The 25890-nt window shown below is 38.6% G+C and overlaps 1 protein-coding gene across 1 annotated transcript; it reads left to right on the top strand.

Annotated features, from left to right (window-relative positions):
- Window positions 1–12261: 12261 nt before the first annotated feature.
- Window positions 12262–25579, top strand: atad1a (ATPase family AAA domain containing 1a). The gene is made up of 10 exons (XM_007556977.2): window positions 12262–12361; window positions 12766–12966; window positions 13333–13431; window positions 13528–13648; window positions 15822–16022; window positions 16589–16695; window positions 16786–16875; window positions 17810–17860; window positions 18091–18263; window positions 22838–25579. Exons 2-10 carry the CDS (start codon window positions 12793–12795, stop codon window positions 22965–22967), a joined length of 1146 nt encoding a protein of 381 aa, XP_007557039.1. The 5' UTR covers window positions 12262–12361; window positions 12766–12792; the 3' UTR covers window positions 22968–25579.
- The last annotated feature ends 311 nt before the right edge of the window (window positions 25580–25890 follow it).

Genomic DNA, 25890 nt, shown 5'->3' on the forward strand with positions numbered 1-25890 from the left:
AGAGTGACAAGAAGAAAACCCCCCATTAAAAACAGTCAGCTTGGCCTCAAGTCACACAGGGGGCACAGAAATATTTGGAAGATGGTGCTTTGTATAGCTCACCTGTAACCCACTACGTGTCACATAAAACTAACCCTGGAGCTTAATACAATGTACACAGAATACAGTTTGGTTAAACATCCGGCAGGAAGGCAGATATTAAAAAAGCAGAACTGTTTAGCATAGTAATGTGGTTGAATGGGATTCCTGAAGTCCAAATCTAAAACCTACTGAGAGTCAGCAAATGGGACGACGTGCAGCAACATGAGACACATCACTTGCTTATCACTGCACTTTCACACCAGGCAGCTATTGGCCATCTTGGGCGGCCATTTTGAGGGTCGTAGAGACCACTCTGGGATATTCGGGCCTGGCGGTTACCTTAGCCATCTAGCTTGAACCAGCTAGCAGTTGACCAGCTTTTCACTAGCGGCACACATTTTGACGCTAGCAGGCTTATTCCATTTGTCCCATACTTACTGTTGACTTGCGACTATTGTCATACATTTTACGCAGGATTTGGGAGTTTGTTTTGTCCCACACAAACTCAAGTAAAAGATGATATCATTTGACACGCCATACACATTTATATGCTACTTTTTTGTTTATAAAAAATTCCAATGAGACACATTTGAAGTCTGTGGTTGCAGATTGCATGAAAACTAATTTAAACTGAATTTAAAGCACATTTTATCCATTATATTTCATTTTAAAAATAACTATGTATACATAAGAGTTGTGTATTATAGAAGCTAAAAATTCAAACAAATGCATTGGAAAGAAAATCCTGCTGGTGAACCACAGTCAGAAGCTATTTCCGCTGACTGCTGATGAAAGGAAGCATAAAAGAGAAGCATAATGACTCTGTCTTTGTTTTGTGAATTATAAAGCCTTACAGCACTTTGGCAAATGATGTGCAGTTAACAAACTGCAAAAAATAAAAAAATAAAATAAAAAATCTTCCAGTGAAATGGCCTTTTCTTTCATCCTGAAAGACTTAAAGAGACACACATAGTAAAAGATTATTTAAAGCCATTTTAATTGATCACATTTTCCATTTCTAGTGTGTAAGCCCGCTAATCTCTTCTTTGTTGATTGTTCAGTGACAATTATTCAAAGACGCCAAATGTTGACTGGGTAATTGCACTGAGTGCAGCAAATTAAAACAAACTTATCTGAAGTGGAGGGGGAAAAAAGAGACAGTGAATTTGGTGCTGAGCTGCTATAAAACAATAAAAGCCATCAATCAGCTTTGTATTTCTTGGGCTATTTGAATTCCAAAATGCAATCTATTTTTCATCGTCTGATTTTATTGTTGAATAAACACAATGGAGTTTTAAATAGAAAGATACAAAATGATCTTTTTTTTCGTCCAGTCTATTAACTTTCTTCACTGAGAAATGTAGCCAGAGTTAGATGTAAATGTTGCTGTAATAGTAAGGTCAGTGAATCTACATACAGTTCTGTTCCTACAGAATTTTCCTCACATTAATTGTTGGTTTATAAAGAGTATGTCATGTAATTTTCTGCAAAGAATAAACTAACCTGTATTCTATTCTAAAGTCACATTTTTTGTTATTATTAGTCAAATTTCTTTTCATATATGCTTGATTTAATAATTCTCATAATGACTGTAATTCTGCTAATGCTTGAGAGACTCATATATATTTGATGTACAATACTGAGGTGAGAGTGAAATTTTATTAAAATAACCTAGAAATAAAAGAGCTTAAATTTGTGTGATTTTTATATAAATGTGTGTTTCGGAAGCTAGCTTAAATTTAATGATGTGGTGTCTATTAATCTTTTTATTTCTATTTTTTTAAGTCATTATTAAGCTTAATACGCAGTAGAATCATAGCAGACGAACTGCTCAGCAAAAGTTCAAAAGAAGCACATTCAGGGCACCAATTAGTCACATCCAATTAGTTTTATGGAATAAGATGTGACAAAGAAACTCCCAGAGGAAGTTTAGGAAAATTATCTATATACACTGTTTCGTGGATTGCCAAACATGTCCAAAAATCACTTTAAAATTACAATATGGTCACTAATTTGCTGATTTGTCCTGATCTTCTTTCAAAGTCTGGATGAGTTTTATTTTATTTTTATTTTTTTTTACATCCTTGTAGGGATTTCAAGAAGAAGGGAAGTAACCACTTTCTATTTAAAAGTCCACACAGACGAAATCACCTTGATTCAAAAATTATGATCCCTATAGCTTTGAGGAGACTATCGGCTGTCTAAATTAATGCTTTCTGTATTTATTGCACTATGCAAAATAAAATGTTAAATAATTTCTGTGCCACAGGAGGCTGAGGGGAAGTGAAGCAGGTAGTTTTCTTTTCATTTCAATCCCAGTGGTGATTGAGTGAATAGTCTTCTATTATCTTATCTTCTGTTTATTCAAAGTAAGGAGAAGTTAGTGGATTTTTATATGCATGGGCAAATTACATTTCAATCTGTAGAGACTCACACAGAGAGAGAAACAGCAGTTAGACAATTTTATTGGACCAAGAATTTGGCGCTCGGACACCGGCGGAAGACGTGCGTGCTGAGAATCGCAGCGAGCTTGAATGATCGGCTCGAATGAAGCTCAGGTAGGTCTTCCCCTGGGGCCCAGTCACTGGTGGTGGAGTGGAGCTTGGAGAGAGGAGTCTTGAGGGGACCTGGAGGCGTCTGGGAGGCTGGTAGTGGAAACGGGGAGGAGGTGGGTTGAAGCTCAACTGAAGCGGGTGGATCCGTTGCTTCGCCTTTTTGAAGGAGCTCTTACCAGTTGATTGGATCAAGGTAGAGAGGTGGTGCGTCCTGATTGGCTGGTGATAGGTGATGCCGGAAGAGTCTTACAGGTTGTATTTTCGCCTAGGGCTTCTTTGATTCGTTCCAGCAATTCGGTTTTTTTTGTTGGTTTTTTTTTTTCAAACTTTAAAATGTCAGAAAACCAACTAGAATAAAACACAAGCCCTCTTGATTTTTTTAAACATCAGCCCTCAAAAAAACCCATAACTGTGTTGTTGAAACTAAAGTGAGAGAGGTCAAGAATTGCTCCCCAAACAAAGTTGTCGCTTAGCAACAAGAACATGAGAGGGCTCCTCTCTGAAGAGTCCAAATCCACTTCTTATTGATTTGAGCCAAGATACATTATTGTAAGCACTTTTCTCAGTGGTGACCCTTTGAGTGTGTAATCACAGTTTGTGCAAATGAACAGAGATAACTGGGACGTGTGGCGCCACAAGAGAGAGACGCAACTGAAATGCAGGGTAAAAAACAAGAAATTACAATGTTAGACAGTGTGTCAGAAGATATTCATGAACATGGGTTCATATGGCTTTCTTTAAACAATGATTTTCTTACTCTCATTCTTCCATAAAGTCCAGATTTGTGGCAAGCGCAACTAATGAAAAAAAAGGTACAGCAGAATTCAGTTATGTTTGTAATTGTTCATATATGTCAGTTTTCATTTTTAGTTATTAATGTTGTAATAGACAAACATGAACATGAAAAGGTAAGAGATGTAAAGTGGTGTTATAAGACTATGTACCTGCATTCTGCCAGTTTGTGACTGAACACATTTACTCATTCATTTAAAGAGTTGCAAATGTTTGCTCATTTCTCTCATGTGGAAGAGCTAAAGCTCTTAATAAATTTAATAAAGCATATTTAGTAAATATGTTTTTTTAACAGATTTGCTGAAACTTTCACTTTGTCCTGAAAGTATATGAAACTGAAAGTCTGTGAAAAAATCGAGCTCCTCAGCCTTCTCCCTGCTAACTAGAAAAAAACGAATCAGAGACAGGAAGCGGGTCTTAGCGCTGTCAATCACGACCGTGTGCATGCCACTCAACCACCCAGCCTGTCTCTCCCTCTCTTGCTCTCCGCTGCTGCTACAGCTTCTCGTCGTCAACAGAGCCTGTCGTGAACACTAAGGCTAGTAATAGTTAGAAACCGGGCTCAAGTTCTGACAATGCACAAACTTCATTCATCGTCATGAGCGAAGAATTTTAAGCAAATGCATCGAGTCTATCTTGAGGATTTTAAGTATTTTATCGACAAAGTATGAATTAAAAGGCTTCATTTCACACACCTTCCAGTCCTTGTTTGCAGAAATCCCCCCACGTTTACTTTTCGCTCTCAAGCACAAGGAAACTTTCTGACTGTTCATCCATGAGCCGGGGAGACGGCGGTTCGAGGCTCAGCGTCGAGCGGATCCCACTCGGCTGGTGACAGCCAGATTTATTTTCCCTCCCAGCGCCGGAGCTCAGTTAGCGCTCAGCTCAGCTCAAACCCCCCGGTGCTCCAGCCAATCTATCAAGTCCATCAGTGTTTCATGTAGCCTGGAGGACACTGGCTCAGAGCCCGAATGAGCTCACTTTTCCTCCTCCTCATCTTTCTGCTTCTGCCCCTTTGGACGGCTACAGAAGCCCGTCTCTTCTCAAACAGGATATGCATATGTTGTACTGCAAGATTTCATTTTGGTTGAAAAATTTCATACTTTTAAAGCTGCAGTATGCAGTATGTGAATGCTAACTACAGTTAGAAATTATAGGGTCTGACAATCAGACTAGTATCCTATGTATTACGTGGGGGAAAAAAAACACCTGCCACTACTTTAGTCTGGCCATTTTTGTCAGCTAATGAAAATGTTGCCTCTGCATTCCCAAAAGAGGCGCTTTGAGACTAGATTGTAGAGGTAGGGGGCGCTGCAGCCCTGTGACAGCGATTTACCTCTTCTCATTTGCCAATGCAGGTGGTGACACACCCGAAAGTCCTGCAAGAATCTCTGTTTACTGCAGAAAGCACCACGCCACCTCCATCAATTATCATTTCATCAAAAAATTAATAGGATAAAATGGCCAACGGGTGATTCAGATTGATTAGTAGGAAGCACGAACGAGAATCCGCACGGTTGCCTGAGCAGCAAGCAAAAAGCCAGGCGCTCCCCAAACCGCCAGCCGTCTCCAGGCCAAAGAGGATTCAGCATCAGATAACACAGAGATGCTTACGATTCAGATCCTCCTCTAGGAGTGATGCGACACAGCTGAATGAGAAGACATCAGAAGGAAGGAAAGCTTTTGGTCCTTGCAGGGAAAACGAAAAGAGTTTGTCCTGCTTAGCTGAATTCACCGAGTGACAGATGAACTGAAGGTTCAATCAGAGGCATTTAGAGGGAACCTGAACAAGAACTTGAGTTTGTTTTTTCAAGCATACAGAACACTTTAAAAAAGAAAAAACTGTATATGTTCTGTTTATTCTTGACATTTAGCAAAAGAGAAAGAAGTTACACTTTATATTAGGTTTTAATTAAACTGGAATATTAAGTGATTGAAGGTATATTCCACGCCATAGACACCATTTTTTTTCTAAAAGAAAAAAAAAAGTTAGATATGCTGCCCTGATAAGTAAAAGTTAAGAAGCATATCCTTTAGGACGATAAATGCTAAGGTTAAATTGTATATAGTTCTAAAGCCCTAAGAAGGCAACATTTTATTTAGAAACCTGTCCTGCATCAAAATGAAAATATGAACAATTGCCTGCATTTCAAAAAATACTTGTTGGGTTTAAAGCAAAGAAATAAAGCTGAAAACGTAGCTTCGGCAATTTCAGTTACTCGCCTGTTTGTATTGAAAGATCATTTTCCCCAAAATGTATTAACATGTATTTTCAAGCCACAGACAGTATGCCTACGCAACAGATGATTAGAAACAACATGAGCTCAAATAAATTTGTTCAAAAGGAAGGCAGATGTTAAAAGCATGAGTCTTCGCTAAGTTGCTTTTACCTTCCCACAATCAGACAAGCGTTAAAGTGAAAGTGAGTGGTGTGAAGAACTTTCATTTTGCTATTATTATTTCAACCGTCAAACATCATTTGTCTGCGATTTCCGCATGGCTTCCGGCGTCGGTGGATGTCATTTTATCCAGAAGGCCTGGACGGTATATGTTGTGACAGCCAATCTCTGACGGCGTCTACCCAGCAGGCTCCTCTTTATCCGCACACTGAATGTGTTCCTTTTTATTTATTCATTCATTTCCATGTGGCCAAAGCACTGTCACTTTGATGAATTGGACCTGGAACTAGCCAATTGTTTTCACTCAACGGGACAAGCCTCCACACGCTCCGGACTTAAACATCCACCCCAGGAGGAGGGAGGGGCTCTGCCGTTTCCGTTCTTTAAAGGCGCCAGCGTGAGGGCGTGCGTCCGTCCGTCCGTCCGTCCGTCATCCTCACCCGCCGCGGCTTCGCTACCCGATTTCCCCTGGAGCTTTTCTAATTGCATATGGTTTTGGGGGGCGATTGAAGCTGTTCTTTTCGATTTCATCGGCACCTTTCAGAATACTTCATGCCAGAAGATTACAGAGGCAAGTCCCGCTTTTCACAGCAGCGGTGAGTGGATGTGAACGTAGAGTGGCCTTGTTAATTTGAGATGAGTCGGAGATTGGAGCTCCTGACTGGACCAGCTCTGTGAAGTTATAAAAAAAGGTTTTTAAGTAAAAAAAAAAAACCTTCACACCCACTGAAGGAAACAAAACCCTTTCTTTGTTGTAAAAATGTTATTATTATTATTATTATTATTATTATTATTATTATTATTATTATTATTATTATTGTTATTATTATTTAAAGTAAAAAGCAAAAGTATTCAGACCTTCCTCCAGATTTAAGTCAATAATTCCATAATTCTGATCATAAAACACTAGATCCACTGGTACATTATTGCACTTATAAAATGGGGAAAATGTCTTGCAAGTGAAATAATCTGTCAATTCAACAACCTTTTCAGCAGTATTAAGGAGTTACTGACTTCAAACAAGCTCCTATAACTTGACGAAAAGCTACTAGAAAGTGAGTTTTGTCTTATTTCAAGCCTACTAACGTATTTGCACTGGAAAGTAAACCAAATATTACTTGATGAGATTTTGAGTTTTTTCAAAAAATGTTCTCTTTTCAAATTCTTACACTCTCAAAAAAAAACTCAGTGCACATTCTAACAAGTGTTTTAAATACTTTGGATTTTGATCATAACAAAAAAAAAGGTACATATTTTCCTGGAATATCAGATCAAGCACCATTTATCCTGCAATCCTTTTCATATTGGTTAAATAAATCATACCCTACTTAAACCTGCTCAGGGTCACCGTACAGGCTGGTATCTGTATCTGTCAGTGGGTGAGAGGTGGACTTCACCCTGGACAGAAATGTAAAACAACAACTCATAAAAATATTCAAGAACCGCTGCAGCAATGCAGCAGGGAAGTCTTGGAATGTCACATTTTATTTCAACAACAAATATCTCACCAGATACAATGAATACCCAGTTAATGTAAAACTAAACTTTACTTGAAATTGTCCAATAGGCAGCATGTGTAAGACCATTCAGTGACATTGTAAAATTAGCTCTGGATGGGTGGCAATCAAGCAAGTTAAATACGTAGAAAAACATTTTCCAAGTCGTCCTACAATTGTGTGACAGTGACATTGTCTGGAGGGTCGCGACAATGAAGAGAGCAAACATCTGGTTGAGATGATGTGCGATAATATTTAGTGAACAGTTGGATCAGTGTTATCTTGAAGCTGTAAAACAATATATATGCTTCCCCCCCCCCCACCATTTTGACTAATGACTGTTCCTAAATTTAACATGACATTTTCATTCCTCGCATTGGGTAACGCGTTTACGTGTTTTCTAATTCCACACCGTTGTGAGTTGACTCCTTCCTCCTGTCACTGTTCCTGATTCTAACAATGTAATGCTTTGTTTCAGGCGATAATTGGCTCCTACTTCCCACTGTCATCCTCGCAGATGCTGAGTATACTGCCACTAAACACCAACTCGCTGCAAACTGCCATCATTATCAGCCTGCTGACAAAGCCTACTTGACAGCACAAAAATACGGCGGCAGCGGCGAGGAAAACAACACATGCCTGTGAAATATTTCAGAAATGATAAAAAAAGAGAAAAAAGAAAAATCCCCCAGAATATTTTATCCCCCCCCTGGAATATTTTATCATGAATTTCCACCCCACTGGATTTGCGCACAACAAAGTTATTTCCTCTTCTAGAGATCTGAGATCAGCCCAATATATATGCGTGGACTGGCATGCCATTGGGAATGCATAGTCTTCTCTCACCTGTCTCAGGTGATGGAGGAGAAAGAAGAAAACAAATTATCACTTTTTTTTGCAGCCTTTCTTGGTGCGTTGTCAGTGTTTCAGTAACCATGGTGAAGTCTGGAAGGGTTGTCAGGAACTACAGCTGTAATCACCTTCCCCTGGCGGTGGCGTTGGATTGGAGACTCGCAAGACTTACCTTGGCAGAATGAACAAAGAGTGCAGAAGGCCCAAGGACGCCCCACTGTGTCGTCTAATTCTTTTGCTGCAGTGACACAATGATGTTTGGTCTGTCGGGCTCCTTTTCCTGCTCCTCCCAAATCAGTTAAAGTGAAAGAAAAAAAACAGCGGAGGTTGGATAAATGATCATAAGGGACAAAAAGGTTGTTTTTGTTTTTGTTTTTTAATCAGCAGGAATAACATTAACAGAACCTTTTAGAACTTTTAGGGGATAAAGGTTGGGTTTTTAACGCTGCCTCGAATGAGCTACCGTCAAGGAAGTTGACCTAAATTTCAGTGATCCAGAGGCAAATGAGCTTCTTGCTTCAATGTACTTTCCAAGACAAAATTGTGGATGGAAGGAAAACATGCTGTCACTGTCAGGCTTGTCAAACGTCTTCTTAGCCAGGTGACGTTACTTAAAACTATGAAAATGACAATGAAGCAGCAAAAAAGTCAAACCGAGTCTGAGGGTTGCACCAACTTCCTGTTTGGTGGTAAACTTTCGCAGAGGACAGCAACATCGAATCGGTTCTGTAGTGTTTGGTTCCAACAGCCTAAAGGCTCTAATCTGTCATCGGAGGCACCTTGAAGCTGATGAGGTCAGCAAGGTTAAAGTTCAGAAGCATCCAGTTAGGGCTGTCGCGTTTTAGCTACGTTGTTTTGCAGAGGATGTAGCTACCAAAAAGCAGGTAACATGAATTAGGCCGAGTTCCTGCATGAGGTGTGATAGTTTTGTGTTCATTTGCAGGACGACAGATTTCAAAGTCAGATTCAGGATTTCTTTGAGCAAATCTGAAGTGGTGACATCAAATCTCTGTGGATGGCTTTGCTAAAATACGACAAGTGAATTTTCCAATCAGCTTTCATCCAAACATTTACTTTTTGGGTTTTTTTGTTAAACTAATCTGTGATAGATCCCCACACTGACCAATTTTTAAAGCTCTACGTCAGATTAGCAATGGGACTGCAGTACTATTAATTCACAAATAGCTTTACAGGCCTGGATGCGTGTGCAAAATGTCACGAGTTAGGAGGAACATTCAAGACCTTAGAAGGTTGTGCAAATGAGATAATAAAGGTGACAACTGCAAATTAATGTGACTTTGGGCTTGTCTCCTTCTAGGCTTGAAAGCACATTTTCTTTTCATATCCAAAGTTTAACATTTTAACTCACGCAAATAGAAGCAGTAAAAGTGGTTGTCACGCTAACAAAGAGTCTCAACAATACATCCCCAAAAACCCCATTACAGAATTTTTAAGAGCACAAAGACCCTTTTCTCAACATTATGCAGCTTCAAAATACAAAAATATTTAAGCTGTGACTTTTACTTCAGATTCAGTGACAGCAGAGGGAGGCTTACAGGGAGCTAAATGTGTGTGTTTTTAAAATTTTCTTATACTCCCACCTGCTTGAGAACGGTCGCTCAGGCAAGGTGCTACAGGCATTGCTGGAATGTAAAGCCTGTGCTGTTCCTTGCAGATATACAAACTTATGCTTTCATGCCCAGCCCCATCAACATGGCCCCGTTATAGGCTGCTATCTCCTGGGACTCGCTTCTGCACTGCAGAAGGATTAAAAGCTTTTTATGAAGCATTTTTCCCCAGCCAAAGGTGTCTGCAGGAGCAGTGTGTGTATCATTTTTGCAGAACAACGGTTGAATTGACTGCATATAGCGTGCTGGCACAGGATGGAATACCTGCATCCATTGTGGTGAATTCATTTACTGCCCTAAAGAGATGGTTATTTTTCTGCAGGCTGAAAGAAATAATAAAAAAAAAAGACATTTTCCCTAATGCATTGAAAATCTAGTACATTTTTCCTGTTCTGCTGTTCTTTCTCCACCGGGCTGCATTGGTAAAAAGTTACATGTGGTCGTTAGTTCACAATCTGTGACAATTAACAATCCCTTTGTCCCCCTGTGTGATGAATTGCATATTAAAACGGGCCATTTGTTAGAGGCTTATCTTTCGGGCCGATGTTAGGAAAGGCTGAATTATTCATTATCAGACGATGCTGGAAAGGAGTGGAAGACAAAGATTACGTCTTCAGATATGCTATCTCACACCGGGGTGTATTTGCATGTAGCCCACCCCCAGGACATTCGTAAATGCTTGGCGTCTAATCACAGTGTTCTTAAGGGATCTACAGATGTTCCTGAGAGATATGTTCGGTCCAAAAGTGATAACGTCATGTTTCACAAAGACAAGTTACAGTTAAAGAGAAGTTGTTTTTTCTTTAAACTTATATTTAAAAAAAAAAAAGAAAAAAAAAACTTTTGGCACATTTTGGAAACAAAGCAAACCATTTCAAGGGGTGAATAAATGTAAAAGTTTCACAATATTCTGACAAAATCTTAAGCCATGCTTCATTTATTTTCAGATAAAGGCAAAATTACTATACCCCCCCCTGACAGATTCAAAATACAAAACATTTTTATTCCATCAAGAATTTTGTTTCTGAAAGTGAGTCAGGCATCTTGATATTTCACAGCTTGGTGTGCTGGGTGACACAGTCGGTTGTTGGCCTCAGTTGGTTTTGCCGTTCCTTTTTCTGCCTGGCCATGTGGTTAGAAAGCTGTGTAGCGAGAGTCGGGGTTATGATTCCTGCCTGTTATGGTCAGTGAAAGAGACGGTTTGGACTTCCTGTTTCTTTCTCTGCTCTTTGATTTTGCTCTTCATCAGTGCCGCCTTTTTTCAAGCAACTCTGAGCTCTGGGGCGGTTGGTCAGGAATTATTTGATTTTTATACATGCAATGTGTAATTTCAGTCAAAATTACACTGTTGCCATGGTCACACATCAAAACAACTGTCCAGAAGTTTCAAAGAAAAAAGGGTAAAAGCAAGAATTGTTCCATCTGCACAACATCCAAAGCATAAGCGGGACAGTTCTCATAAAAGCAATGTGAAAGAAGTATTAGCTTTTAAAAATATGTATTTTATGTGTTTATGTGCAGTTATTAAAGTTATGACAAAGTGTGTTTCTCAATATTCAATGAATAAATCATTATTGTTATATTACAACATCTAAACCCTTCTTATAACTGTTAAGCAGCTTTTGGAACTTTTCATCCATTTGCAAAACTAGCATATGGATGTTTGCAGACATGTCAGTCTTTTAAATGGTAGTCTCCAGATCTACGAATTTGGTAGGAAAATACTCAAAAACAATTGTGGCTATAGACATTGCTGTGGCTGGTTCTACAAAATACCACTTTAGGGGGACTGAATACAAATGCAGGCCACACTTTTCAGATTGTATTCCCCAAAGAAGTAAAGTTAAATTACCATTATATGCATTATACCTTCTACTGTGCAATCACATAAAAAACACAAAATCCATAACAATTGTTATGTCGTTTGGGCTTTATGTATGGATACACTGCATATGTAAAAAACAACAACAACAACAACTTAACATTACATTAACTTCCTATTTTTTTAGTTGAATTCAGTGGGTATACTGATAATTATATATAGAAGCTACCTGTACTTGACTATAGTCAAGTACAGGTAGCTTCTATATATACCCTGTTTCTTAAAACAGAATTTTCTTATTTTGTCTTGAATTTGAAAGCAAATGCTTTTTTTAGAGCATTGTATTTACAATAAGCCTTTAGTAAAATAACTCTAATCCTATTAAAAGTTCAAAGAGAAAAGAGAAGTGATTAAAAATTCAGAGGTGGTCTTAACTTTTGCTCTGGTTTGAGATGAAAACACTGATGCAAAAAATGTTCCTGTTTAGATGATTCCAAGATTGTTATTGTTTCATGAAATCATATATCCACTCTCCGTTTGTATTTCACCTCATCGCCGTGTTTATGAAAGTGCTGTCCGTGGTGCTGATTCGTGTGACCGTTCTTTGTGAAAGTGCTGCCATCCAGCGGTTGTCAATGAAAGGTGCGTTCAGGAACAAAAGTGTTTGTTCCTACCCGAGCCACAAAAACGGTTGCGCCGTCAGTGAGGTTTGCTAACATTGCTCATTTCAGTTTTGGTAAGTCTATCTCTTTTTTAGTCTTGACGAATAAACTAAATTATATGTAGAAGCATAAAATCTTTTCTTTTTTATAAATAGTTCCAGGGTTGAAACAATTCGCGGTGTTTAAGTAATACTTGGCGCAGCAGACGCTTTGTCGTACCGACAGTTGCTAACCTACGAATGTCCTTCGCAGCATAAAGTTAATTGTAATCTCTGTCACAACTAGCAAAGTTTGTATTTGAAGTCTTTATTGTTAAACTGTTACGCTTAAATACATAATTCACCGTATAATACACCTGACGTAAGATGAGTTTAACGACCAAATCACGCTCTAATGATGCACATCTAATCTAACTTTACTGATTTCTGTTTTGTTTCTGTGTCGATCTGTGCTGCTTTTTCGCCGGATGTACTTCCAGCCAATGGACTGACATCAGCCAGCACTGATGCTGCTGAAGGATCTGCCCAGAGACGCCCTGCTGCGGCCCCTGTCCAGGAATGAAGTGATTGGCATGTTGGTGAGGCTGAGCATCTTTGGTGCTGCCACATACTACAGCATCAAATGGGTGGTGGAGGCGATGGACCCCACCTCTAAGCAGAAAAGCCAGGCCAAAAAACGGGTATGTCAGTCCTGTGGTGCCAGACGCACGAGATAAGGATGTGTAAAAAGCCTAAAGATGAGTACATTTATTTTGAAGTAGTCACTGTGATTTTTTTTTAATTCAAATATTAAATTTAGGTTCATTTATGCAGTGGTTAACAGTAAGGATATGATTTTCTACGTATTCACCCTTTCTTTCACTACAATCCCACAAAGTGTTTGTTTCTTGTTCAATCTTATTCTCATCTTCTCGTCTCGTACGTCTTTACCAGAGGTGCCAATAGCTACAACAGTGTGACTGTTTCGCTGTAACCTTGACAACGCACCATATACTGTCAACTCTGGATCCTGTTGTCTTTATCTGACTTGCATATCCTAACTCAAGGCAGAGGAGCTGATGAGGCGAATAGGCTTGGAGGGCATCACACTGACTGAGTATGAGATGAACATTGCATCCCTTTTAGTCGATCCCCAAACTATCAGGGTAAAGTTCTCCTTCTGTTTCCGTATTGCAGGGATTATTGAAGCCATATATTTATTTATCATTGTGCTTTTCCTGACTCTGTTGTTTTTTTTGCAGGTGTCTTGGAGAGATATAGCTGGTCTGGATGAGATCATTAATGAGCTGCAGGACACCGTTATACTACCATTTCAGAAAAGACACCTTTTACCCGACTCTAAACTCTTCCAGCCTCCTAAAGGTAACCCAGAGTACATTTAAAATAATAATAAGTATATTCCAGGGTCACCAAATGGCTCAGTGGTAGAGCAGGCGCACCATATGCAGAGCCTGCAGTCCTCAAAGCATTTGATTCCCGTTCGATTCCCATAACCGGTGCGATTAGCTTCTCTCTCCACCCCCGTTTCTGTCCAGCTGTTAATGAATGAAGCCCACTACTGTCACACAAACACTTATTCTAATGCATATTACTTGCTATGATAAAACCAGATAGAATTAGTTTTATTATTGATTTTATCCTCAGTCTGCTTGCAAAGCATAGATTCCAATCCCAAGTACTCTACACCTCAAACAACCATTTTCTATGGAAATATTTAAAGTAGTTTTCCATTTTCTATGGAAATATTTAAAGTAGTAGCCATCTTCTCAGCAAACTTTGTTAGTTTTATCAAGTTAATAAGGATTTGAAAAGTGGAAAAGCTGCTTAAAACACTTTTCTTCATAACGTAGAACAATAGATGTTCAGCATTTACTTCTCAAGTATTTCTGGTCACTCAGCTCAGACTAGATATGCGGTCACAAAAAAACATTCTCCGAGTTCCTTTAGGGCCCCGTTTACACGACAACGATTTTGGGTGAAAACGGAAGAGTTTTGTTGCGTTTGTACTGTACATTTACACGAAACCACCGAATGTTTTCTCTGACAACGGCACAGATTGAAAACGGGTTCCAGAGTGCGATGTTTCTGAAACGTACCGATGTCCTTTGTTGTGTAAACAGAGAAAATGGATCTTTTCTTCCAGAGAATCCCCAGCTCATGCATAGTATGACACAAAACATAGCTGCTTCCTACAATCCACAGAAGAAGAAGAAACTACTCACAATGCTGGTGTTACTACAATTCGTGTTTCCCCATCAGATACGGTTCCCTCAGCGTCTCTTTACCGCTCTGCACCGCCCAGGTGACAAAATACACGGCTGCTTGTTCAGCGCTCTTATCTAGAGAACTACGGACCAGCCCCGGCTCCAGACGAGTTTAACAGGGGGGGCATCGACTTATTTTGTGGGGGGCAAAATGAGTCTAAGTAGTTGAATATAGACAACAACATCAGTAGCCTACAGGCTACTTGTTAACAAGCTTAAGGTGCTGTATCGATATTAGCTAGTGATTGTTTAGCTATCATTACCTGAATCCAGCAGCTTTAATCAACTCAGTCTGTTAGTTTGGGGGAAAAACTGTGCAAAGTTATTTGCATTTTGCTGGTTTGCTGCCATGATTCTAACACACCTGCGCAGCAGCAGCAGCAGGTCTCCTTCACTGCCGCACAGATGTAAACCCAGCTCGGGCGTCTCAGCGTTCATGTGCCGTTTGAAGGCGGCTCAGAAAAACAGGTTACGACTTGTTAACAACGGATTAAACTGTTTTAACTGCTGAAAAAGGTGACAGAGGACACAGATATGGGAAGTGCGGAAGCTCCTATTGTATTAAATTGATATAGGAATAACAGACTGTTGGCCATTCCAAGGTAGAAACAATAAACAGCTTTCAGTCCAGGGGGGGTTGAACAATGTCCCCCAGTGGCCGCCCACGGACACCGTGAAAGCTCGAACAAGGTGTTCCAGTAAAGTTATCCCACTTTTTTCAACTGCTTGCGCCCTAATCAGACGCACATAGTGCATGTTTTCTCCCAGTCTATGGTACCTGATGGGGAAGCGCGAATCCACGTGCCTTCAATTTCTTCAGTTTCAACGAACCTAGCACCAACTAGGCGCGGCAAGAGCATTACACGTTTTTGATGTGTACCGTTACTGTGTAAACAAAGATTAATTAGAACGTTTTCATTTAGATGATCCAACAAAAACGGAACAAAAATTCCGTTTTTGTTGGGTCATTGTCGTGTAAACGCCTCCTTAGACGTTCAAAATAATAATAATTAAGCTATTTGAATTCCTTTCATAAACCTTCTGAGTCAGTCAGCTTAATGTCAAATGACCAGATTCATCCATGTGACGTTGTGACGACAGTGCCTGAATTGTAGAGAGAGGTGTGTGGAGTTATTTCACTGTTTGGTACAGCGAGCCCCAGGATGGCTCAAGCTCTAAATTTAGCTGCTGCGGAAATCTAGTTCAATCCTTCAACTGATTTTTATTTATTTATTTTTTCTCCTCTCTGATTTATCTTTTGTTGTTTACAGGTGTTTTATTGTTTGGTCCTCCGGGATGTGGGAAGACCATGATCGCCAAGGCAACAGCCAAAGCCTCAGGCTGCAAGTTTATCAACCTGCAGGCCTCCACGCTGACAGACATGTGGTACGGGGAGTCGCAGAAACTGACCGCCGCCGTCTTCTCGCTGGCCATCAAAATCCAGCCATGTATTATCTTTATCGACGAGATCGGTGAGTTGTACGTCGCTTTGTTACGTTCAGATCAGTGAGATCATTAGCGGAGCTAAAGAAGAAAGTCGATTTCTTTTCCATTTTGCACTTGATACTTCACATTTTGTAGCTGCAATGCAAAAACACATAATCTTACCAAATGTATTTGTCTAGTTTCTAGTGAAAATATCTTATTAGACTTGAAACAAGACAAAAGTAATTTACAACTAAGTTTTCAGCAAGATGTATGGGCTTGTTTTAAGTAAATAATTCCGATTATTGATGAAAAAGTACATGTTCCGCTGACAGATTATTTTTACTTATATGCTGGCAATAATGTCTTGTGGTAATTAAAATAATCTGCAAAGTAGTTTTTCATCAATATTAAGGAATTATTTTCTCAAAACAAGCTCCTATAGCCATCTTAAAAGTTACTCAAGTTATTCTAATCTTATTTCTAGATATTTGGACTAGAAACTAGATCAAAAATACTTGGTAAGGCATTTGGTACTTTATTTGGTACTTGGTACTTTTGCAGTGTTAATTCACTGAGTTTTACTGAATTGAATCTGTGTCTCGTCTTTTAGAGTCATTTCTAAGAAACCGCTCTAGTCTGGACCACGAGGCCACAGCCATGATGAAGGCCCAGTTCATGAGCCTGTGGGATGGGCTTGACACTACTTTAACCACCCAGGTAAAGTCAGACGTCCCCAGTTTGCCAAAGCATCCTTTGTGTTAAAGGCACAGTGTGTGAATGAGCGGCTGTGGCTCTGTGGGACTGCAGGTGATGGTGATGGGAGCCACCAACAGGCCGCAGGATGTGGATCCGGCGATTCTGCGAAGGATGCCTGCCACGTTTCATGTCGGCCTGCCGGTCGGTATACACACACGCTTATTATTTATCATGATAAATTTCTTATCGTGATAAGAATTTTGATTTATTGTTGTCACGATAAATTCTAATTAATAATGTTTACGACCCTGCAAAGCTGTCCTTGACATTTTTTTTTCCTACTGTTCAATGAAAGCAACAATAAATTAATACCGCTAAATATGAAAATACAGTTGTCGTGCGCAATTTAGTGATAGAAATCACACTTTTTCATGTGACTGGTGTCCTAAAGTAACACATTGCAATGCGGGAATGTCTTTCAAAAGTAGTATTTGTGTTCGTGTGGGTATAATTGATGTGGCGATGATTGCTGTCAAGATGTTCTTTTAGTCAAATTGCGTGAATATTCTGCTAATATTATTATAGTCTTGTAAATAAAGTGTTCATGCAGCCAGGCCCTAATATTCAGTCGTACAAGTCATGTAAGGGATGATTGAAATAAAAGCCTATTTGTACATATATTTTCTGTCAGTTTGACTTTCTGTTTAAGACAAGAACATGACAAAAAAAAAAACCTCAGTTGAAATCAGAACTGGTATTGGAAAAAAAAAATTTGAGATTGTATCTTTAAGCCATATCGCTGAGCCCTCATTTCTACTTTATTTACTAGATAGGGACTTCTTTTAGGGGTATGAGAGTAAAGGGGACTGAATACTGCATCCATAGTTTTCAGGGGTCTTTTTTTACTGTGGAGTAAAATGATCATTATGCTTCTATCTACCTATTATGTTCTACCTTGTGTTTGCAATTCTAATCACGTACAATTTGAAGTTTGTTCTTATAACTTGACAAATACAGGAAAAGTTTAGGCTGTTAAAATACTTTTGCTTGACAATGTATACTTTGATGATTTATTTGTTTAGTTCAATATTCTCAGTATAACCCAAAGCTGGCATTGTGGCATCTGTCTTTGCAGAACGCAAAGCAGAGAGAAGACATCCTCCGGCTGATTTTAGCAGGAGAAAATGTGAGTTGTGATTTTTTTTTTTTTTTTCCTCAACATGCCAGTCTCTCCAGTCACTTTGTCACAGCTCTATTTTCTTTTCCAGTCACTCTATAAAAATAAAAATAAATCACATCAGACTTTATAGCCTTCTGTTTTTTCACAGACAGACACAAACGTAGCCTCAGGACGGCCGAGTGACAAACGTGGTGTGATTTTTTTCACAGCAGCGTTTTTCCTTCTGTCCCACACAGCTGAGCAACGCCATAAATCTGAGGGAGATTGCCGAGAAGACCAACGGATACTCGGGCAGCGACCTCCGAGAGCTCTGCCGCGACGCCGCCATGTACCGGGTCAGGGATTTCGTCCGCAAGGAGCAGATCAGGCAGATTGCGCAGCAGCTGCAGAGCTACGAGGAGGAGGAAGGGTAGGTCTCACACCTGCACTTAACGTGTCATAACGATGCATACCAACGGTCATGTGATTCACTTGTTGCAGTCGTGTGATTCAGATTTTGTAACAAAACATGCTTAAGGTTAACTGGTGTCGTCAAAGTGTGCTAAAAGCCGTGAAAGTAACAGTAGAGCTGAAAAGTACAAAATCGAGATTTCTCCCTCTTTTGGCTCAGAAAAGAAGTATACCTGTGACAGGACTGGGTTAGTTTTCTTCATTTCAACCACTTGTAAAAATGGATAATAATAAAAAAAAACTGTAATATGTAGATTAGCAGTCCAGCAGGAGCAACTAATTATCCTCTCCACTCTGTTAACTCCACTTTCATTCACTCTTCCTGCTGCTGACAGTTTGAACCTGCCTTTCAATTAGAGGAAGCTGAATTTCATGTCGATAAATTACAGCTGGCTAGTTTTTCTTTTGATTTGTTTGTCACGTTTACGTTGAACACATTTCAAAGCAAACTGCTGCAGTGTGGTGGAGATGTTAGAATACAGGAAGCCCCTCCCACACGCCAATGAATGAAAAGGACAGACGGATCTGCTTCCTCGGCGCGTTGCTGTCATTTTTGCACGACCCGCAAAGCTGAAGATATTTATGACCTGAAATGTATGACATTTGAGTAAATGAGGAGTTGTGAAGTAGCAGGTGAAATGGGATGATTTATAAAAACAGATATAGTGAAGCTGTGTGATTGTTAGAATTTATTTTTATCATTAGAGCATAACTGTAGCAAATCCACACAAAAAACACAGCGACACCACAAGCAAACCATCAGTTATCTGGGTTTTAAAACCACTGGCCTGGAATAAATTAAAGTACAATGAGGGAGAAAATAGCTAGTTTATTTCAATATATAGCACATAATTTGCAATATTATTTAATAATGATGAAGATTATGAAAAAAAAACCCCCAACAAATTATTACTTATTTTTTAGGAAACCTTATGGCTGGCACAAATATTGTTCCTGAAAACCATTTGCATTTGAAATAGACTTTTCAGGACAATTAACTTAAAAACCAGCGATTTACATCTCTAAACTGCAGAAGTTACTGAATGTACTGATACTTATTTATGCTGTTGTGGAACAAACAAGTGGAGAAAATAAACAAAGTAGCTTTTCCAATACTGCTGTTTTTTTTATTGTTTCATTTTTATTTACCATCAATTTGAAATGTATCATGACAATAAATCAAAATTCTTAAAGAAAAGAAAGTGTTCACGATAAATGATCAACGATACGATGCGATAAATTGAAATTGTATGAAAATACGACATGATGAAATATGGATGAAATATTTGAACAAAGACCTAAAATTACATTTTACTTAAGAAAAAAATCATTTTCACATTGCACAGTCAAATCTGATTTAATCAAATGTGAACGTTAAATGTCAACGCAAATACTGTACAAGGTTATAAAAGTGGTCAGTACTGTAATACACAACATGCTTTGTTTTTAATATCAGTATTAATTGTAAGCATTAACCCTTGTGTCTACAGATGGGGTCCAACCGACCCCACACACGTAAAACTTGTACCATTTGCCTCAGTCCTCGCACGCACAAGGGTTAAGTCACAGGATTAAAATATATTTATGCAAATTTAAAGATACAGATTCTCTAAAAGATTCAGAGTTAAAAGCTGTGAAAACAAAAGCAACCAGTCTGTAGCGTTGTACTCCAGTGGAGGGCAGCCTGAGCTCTCGGCAGCAACACCGGCTTGTTGTTCAGCTGTTTCCAGTGAGGCAGACACTTATTACAAGAGCTTATTTAAAAACGGCTCTAAACCTTTCAGAACAGCACTGCTGTAATCTCTGTGTGAAACAGTTTTTACCACCTGGACAGAAAACACTCATATCAAGCCTGTCGAAGCTACTTTTTGAAGTGATTCTCAATAGTGGAGGCCTGCTGGTTCCTAAGTTTTTTATTTATTTTTTCACACCGAACCATGGCTTTAGATATGGTCTTAAACTTTCAATCAACTGATAACACTCAGTTTGAATTAAAAAGTAGTTAATGAAATTGAAATTGAAAAGACCATTCTATTGCTACATTGCATTTACCTTTGTTTTCCCTCATGTTTAAGATTCTGATTGGGGATGTAAGTATATAAGTTTGTAGTCCATAGAATATGAAGATCTAAAGTCAGGAAGGCTGAACGTTTTTAGTTTCCTGTTCATTTAAAAGCAAATGAAATGTAGTTTCCTTTTAGTACTTTATATCTCATAAACAATGTTTGTTTTTGTGGTTTGCTAGAAAAATATCTTTGTTATATATTTAATGTAATTTAGAGTTATTTAACATAAGATTAATGAATAACTTAATGCTGTTGGTTTTTGCTATATAAAAAGGTCCTGTGTTATTATAGAAATAAAAGTTAAGTTGGTGTCTTAAAGTACTTTTTTATGTCTTTTTTTAGATTTATTTTTTTGGCACTAATGGACTTTATTGGCAGTTACCAGACAGGACCAATCAGAGTAGGCAGGGTAGGTTGCCATGGTTTCTGACTTTTTTCTGCTCGCATTGCCAGCTTCAGTCTGGTTCCACCGTTGATAACGTCTTCTTGTTTTATTATCTGCCACATTAGCTGCTTATTCCTTTACCTCTGAGTGGATGAGGTGCTGGTCATTTCACCTCTTCATATCTGTTGGAGTTTCTATCAATAACAACCAAAAACGTTTTTTTGACCTCTTGTTAATAAGCCACCGTTCTCCATATGTTTTTGTCTCGGTGGAAAAACAGACCTGATGCAGAAGGGACTAAAAAAGGAGCAAAATATTAAGCTATGATTTTTGTTTGGCTAAATAAATGTGAAGTTTAAATCCAGCTGAAAGTGTATTCTTCATTTGACAGATTTTCAGACAGATTAAAGATTGATGATATTAGCAGATCTCAGGTCAGTGAACAGCAGAGGGAAAATGCTGAACACTCACATCAGTGACAAAAACATTAATAACATTAATTGTTTAAGAGAGAATAAAATCAACCATGAGTTGGTAACGTTGCCATCATCGCTGTTGATCAAAAGACAACTTTGTTGGTTTTCTGCACTCAGTAAGTTTTTGTTTTTCATTAATATTTTTCATTAATGCTTCCATTAAAATGGTGACTTGACTGCCTACAAACAAAACATCAACATCACACAGTTCTGGAAGCCATTAAGCCAAATGGGCCTGGTTGACTTTGCAAGCGGCTTTTATAAGATCTTATTTGTGTAACTCATTTCTGCGCTGTTGCTAAACAACCACTGGAATCCCCTGATGAAGAAATACATTATCGCTGAAGAAAAAAAATACTATTTTTCTTTTCAGAGCGCCATACATAGAGCGTTCCATTATGGCAGCAAGAAGCTTGTGGTGTCAGATGAGCATTCACAGAAAACGGCCCATGCTCTGCACACACAGACGGCTCTGATGTAGATAATGTATTCCTCATTACACACAGTGATACCACAGACTTTCACATTTACAAGTTAGTTTGCTTTATTAACACAATTATTTGCAATTAGAACATTTATCGAACATGTAATTTTCTAGAGAACATGAAACATGGCTACAAGAAAGATGTAATTTAACTAAAACTAATAAGAATTTGTGTTTGCAGTTTGTGCAAAACTATGTTGGGGACACAGCATGGAAGAAAATGCTCATTGTGGCAGAAAACTAACACCATACATAACCGTAACGAACACCTCCATGGCAAAACATAGTGGTCGTTTTTTTTGTTTTTTTTTAATCAGTGAAACATGCAATAAATTGTACAACATTGAAGCATATTTATGCGTTAGAATGGCCTAGTTAAAGTCTAGACCTAAATCTAAACTATTAACTCTGGCAAGACCTGAAAACAGTTCACAGACAGCACACAGCTGTGACTTTTAACTATTTTAAAAAGAAGATTCTGATAAAAAAAAAATTAAAAATGTTTTTAGACATGTAAAGCTGGTAGATGCACATTTACTAAAAAAAAAAAAAAAACTGGAGTTTTAACTGGAGAGTAAATGGAACAAATAAATGCCACATTTTGGAAATTTTACTTTTTTATTTTGACACTATGTAGTATTTTTTTTAATCCACTGATATGAAAAGAAAAATTAAACTGATATTACACGTATATACTATCTTTTCAACACCTTAAAACAAACACCTACACCACGAACATTGCCGATAATCCCACAGTTCTTTGCTGCATTACCAAACATACCACATGACTGCCCTCAACCCCCCGATGCCCTTTCCAGGAACACAAACGGCAACAAGACAGAAATAACCATCAGTTATTAGAACCTGGCTCGGACAGAGCGATACCAGTATGTTTAGAAATGGCCGATACCGATGTTAACGCCGATAAATCGCGCATCGCTAATGATTGTCTTTCAATTCTTCTGTTATTTGCTGCTTTGTGTGGCCTGTAAGTCCCTGTAAATCGCCTTTAAGGTTGTTGTAATTTGTGACTTGCCATAAAAAATAAAAATTATTATTTAAACTGTTGTTTGTTTTATTGTATGCAGAAGATCTCAGACCTTCACACTTTCTCCATTTCAGGCCCGTCAACGAGGATCGGTTACGGCCGGTGACGCAGCTGGACCTGCTCTTCGGCCTCGACAAGATGAAGGAGTCCAAGCAGGCCACGGCTGCTATCCTACCCGTCGTGGCAGAGGTTCCTCTGGACTGAGCGCCATTGTTAGGAAGACTCCACTCACCTTGTTAGTGGCTACGCGGTCCAGCTCTGAAAGCAGACCACTAGGAAGGTGCCTATGGAAAGGCAAGAGACAAAAATCCAGTTTTTCGGCTTGGTAGAATCCTGCAGGCCATTTTAATATTGAGCATACCCCTCATCTTCTCCACCCACCCGTACATGTGACCAGGTAGAATAAATGAGAACTGTGCAATACCGACTGCTAGCTTAATGCATGAGAGAACTGTCGATGTCCATTTGTCTAGGAGCGCATATCAGTGATAATTAATATTTCATAGAAGGTCAAATGCCATTAAATGTTCCGAGAGTTCATCTGAAAACGAGAAGCTGATAAAACACGTGACCTTTAGGCACAGTGGCCTTTTGAATCAGCCTTATTTTTCTAAATTGTCAGATTGAGCGCAAAAGCACCTTGAAAAGAAATGAATCGAGGAAATATTTTTCAGTTCTAGTGTTTACAGATTAGATCCGAAATTGGCTCAGTTTCCAATTTCTAGCCCTTTATCTCACCAAATTGAATGGAAAGTGTAGTGACTGAATGTTTTTAAAGATAATCTTAACATGGAGTTTGATCTATATTTTCTGTTTGTGGATTACATAACCGTTTTTTTTTTATTGTTTAAAGAGTTACGTCTTTGTTTTTATATGGTAAATCCATACATGTAGAGTCAAATTTGAGGACCAGCATGTGGGTCGTACAACTTGTGCTCCTGAGGCGTTTTATTCTAAATAAAAATGCCTGATATTCATTTTTGGTCGGACATCGGCCACAACAAAGGGATCTAACAGTTCGGTTTCATAGCTGCCTTTGTGCAGTTGTTTAACTTGAAGTGAAAATAGAGCTAAGTGCAGAATGGAAGATAATGTAATTAAGTGAAAAGTGCGCTTGGATTTTATGAAAATTAGCAAATGATGTGAACCACGGCTGAAGGCCTCAATTATTTATATTTATGTACATGGCTGTAAAAAGGCTTAATTTCATAATAATAAATAAAATATTTGATGAGAAGCTTCAGGGAAAAAAACATGAAAAGACACTGAAATGGAAACTGAAAGAGTACCTCCCACTGTCACTAAGGTAACACTGCTCTACTTACTACAGACGAATACTGTGACACTCTGCAGTGCGATGGAATTTATAGTCGTCTAATAGTTACCATTAAAAATCTTTGCGTACACAAAAATGAAAGCTCAGTAGTTGCTTCTAGTAACGATGTCTTGTCACAGGCTCTTTAAAACTGCAGTTAGCAAAACATGAGCTGCACGTTGAACAGCTGATGCTAAGTTGGCTACCTGAGCAGATAGCCTGACTAATTAATCACGTAACACATTTTCTGTACAAGACAATTCAATGTGCTTTACATAAAAATCAAAAAGCGTGAGAGTTTAAAATCACACATATTTAAGCATCATTGACAAATTAAGTTAGAAATAAAAAAAATGTAGATAAAGATTTTTCAGCTGTCGTATGCACAGCTAAAAAAAAAACAAAATGTTATTAGGCTGGATTTTTTTTTAAAAATGTCAGAGTCTAACCCAGCCTCACTTTTTTCCGATTTCAACAAAGTACCTCATGTCTTTGAGATATTAATTAAGCAGCTAATATCAGCTGGTTATACTTCCTGTGTTACTCTGTAAAGGACCTCATGGAAGAAAAAGGTTAATAGCAGTAAGCATGTTTATTTGGAAACTACTAGTGCTTTTAAGGGTCCGTTTTTTTTATTTGCTCATGTTTATGCATCAAAAATAACTATATATAACATACATGGTATGATAAAGAAAGTAGTAGTAGAACTAGAATAGTCAATATTTTAGTAGCAGCAGGACTCGTTGCTTTTCTCTTTTAAACTTTCAGACCAAGTTGTCAGATCATTAAATATTTTTTGTTGTGGTTTGTTTTAGCCATTAATTTTTTTGGCCATATATATATATATTTTTTGCTTTCTGTCAGCTGAAGCCTTATCTTTGGCCATCTGGTTAGAGTGTGTGTAAAATGGATCTGCTGTGAGTGTCATGCAGCCGTTTTCCTCTGGCGCCCACTGAGCAAGCTGGACCCTGTTCATCATTCATCCACACAGTGGCGCTGTAGATTCACCATCCTGTCGCCCGGGCAGCCGTTACCGACCCACTCTTACTCTGAGCAGTGTTACTGCACAACGGGAAACAAATGAGATGCCGTGTTGTCGCTCCCTTATTGGTTTATCCAGTGATGTTGAGCCATCTGTTGCTCTTCATTAAATAACCTCAGGTGACAGTTAAAGGTCAGATGGTGCTGTGTGAGCCGCTGCTGCTTGTGAAGCTTAAGTCAAATTTCTAAATGTTTTCTCTGTGTAATATCACTGACAAGGTCCTTGATCAGTTATCACAGACGCTCCACATCCGTCACACAGTGATCGTGTGTTAAATGTTGTATGTGTATGTATTTGATGTGAAGTATTAAATATGTTCTGTAAATTATATTTATTAAATTCTGTTGGGGGGAAAAAAATCATACTAGTTTTGTCATTTCACAATGCAACTCGTGTAATAACTTCCAATGATCGCAGTGAAACCGTAGTGTTTGATTTTTAAAGAACTGCTGTGTGAAATTTTTCGAGCGCGTTTGAATTATTTATAGTGATTTATTTTTGTTTTTTTCTCTTCTTTTAATACTATATACGGTAAGACATAAATGTGTTTGAACTTAAATAAAGGCACTAAACTGTTTAATGTTTAACCCTCCCGCGGTCTTAAGAGATGGGATCAGTTAGACGACTCAAGTTTTTTTTACTTTGTGCGCGGTCCAGCGGGGTCGCACTGACCCACTATGTGCTTTTACAAGGTTTTTTTTCTGTGTGTATGGTTTTGGGATGGTTATGGTGTTGCCCTGTGACAGACTGGCGACCTGTCCAGGATGTAC

The sequence above is a fragment of the Poecilia formosa genome, unplaced genomic scaffold, assembly GCF_000485575.1.
Source record: "Poecilia formosa unplaced genomic scaffold, Poecilia_formosa-5.1.2 Scaffold82, whole genome shotgun sequence".
Lineage (NCBI taxonomy): Eukaryota > Metazoa > Chordata > Actinopteri > Cyprinodontiformes > Poeciliidae > Poecilia > Poecilia formosa.

Coding starts and splice junctions, on each gene's coding strand:
- atad1a (XM_007556977.2), top strand. CDS start 12,793: ATGCTGCTGAAGGATCTGCCCAGAGACGCCCTGCTGCGGCCCCTGTCC. Junction 16,696..16,785: donor ACACTACTTTAACCACCCAG/GTAAAGTCAGAC, acceptor GTGGGACTGCAG/GTGATGGTGATGGGAGCCAC. Junction 17,861..18,090: donor TGATTTTAGCAGGAGAAAAT/GTGAGTTGTGAT, acceptor TGTCCCACACAG/CTGAGCAACGCCATAAATCT.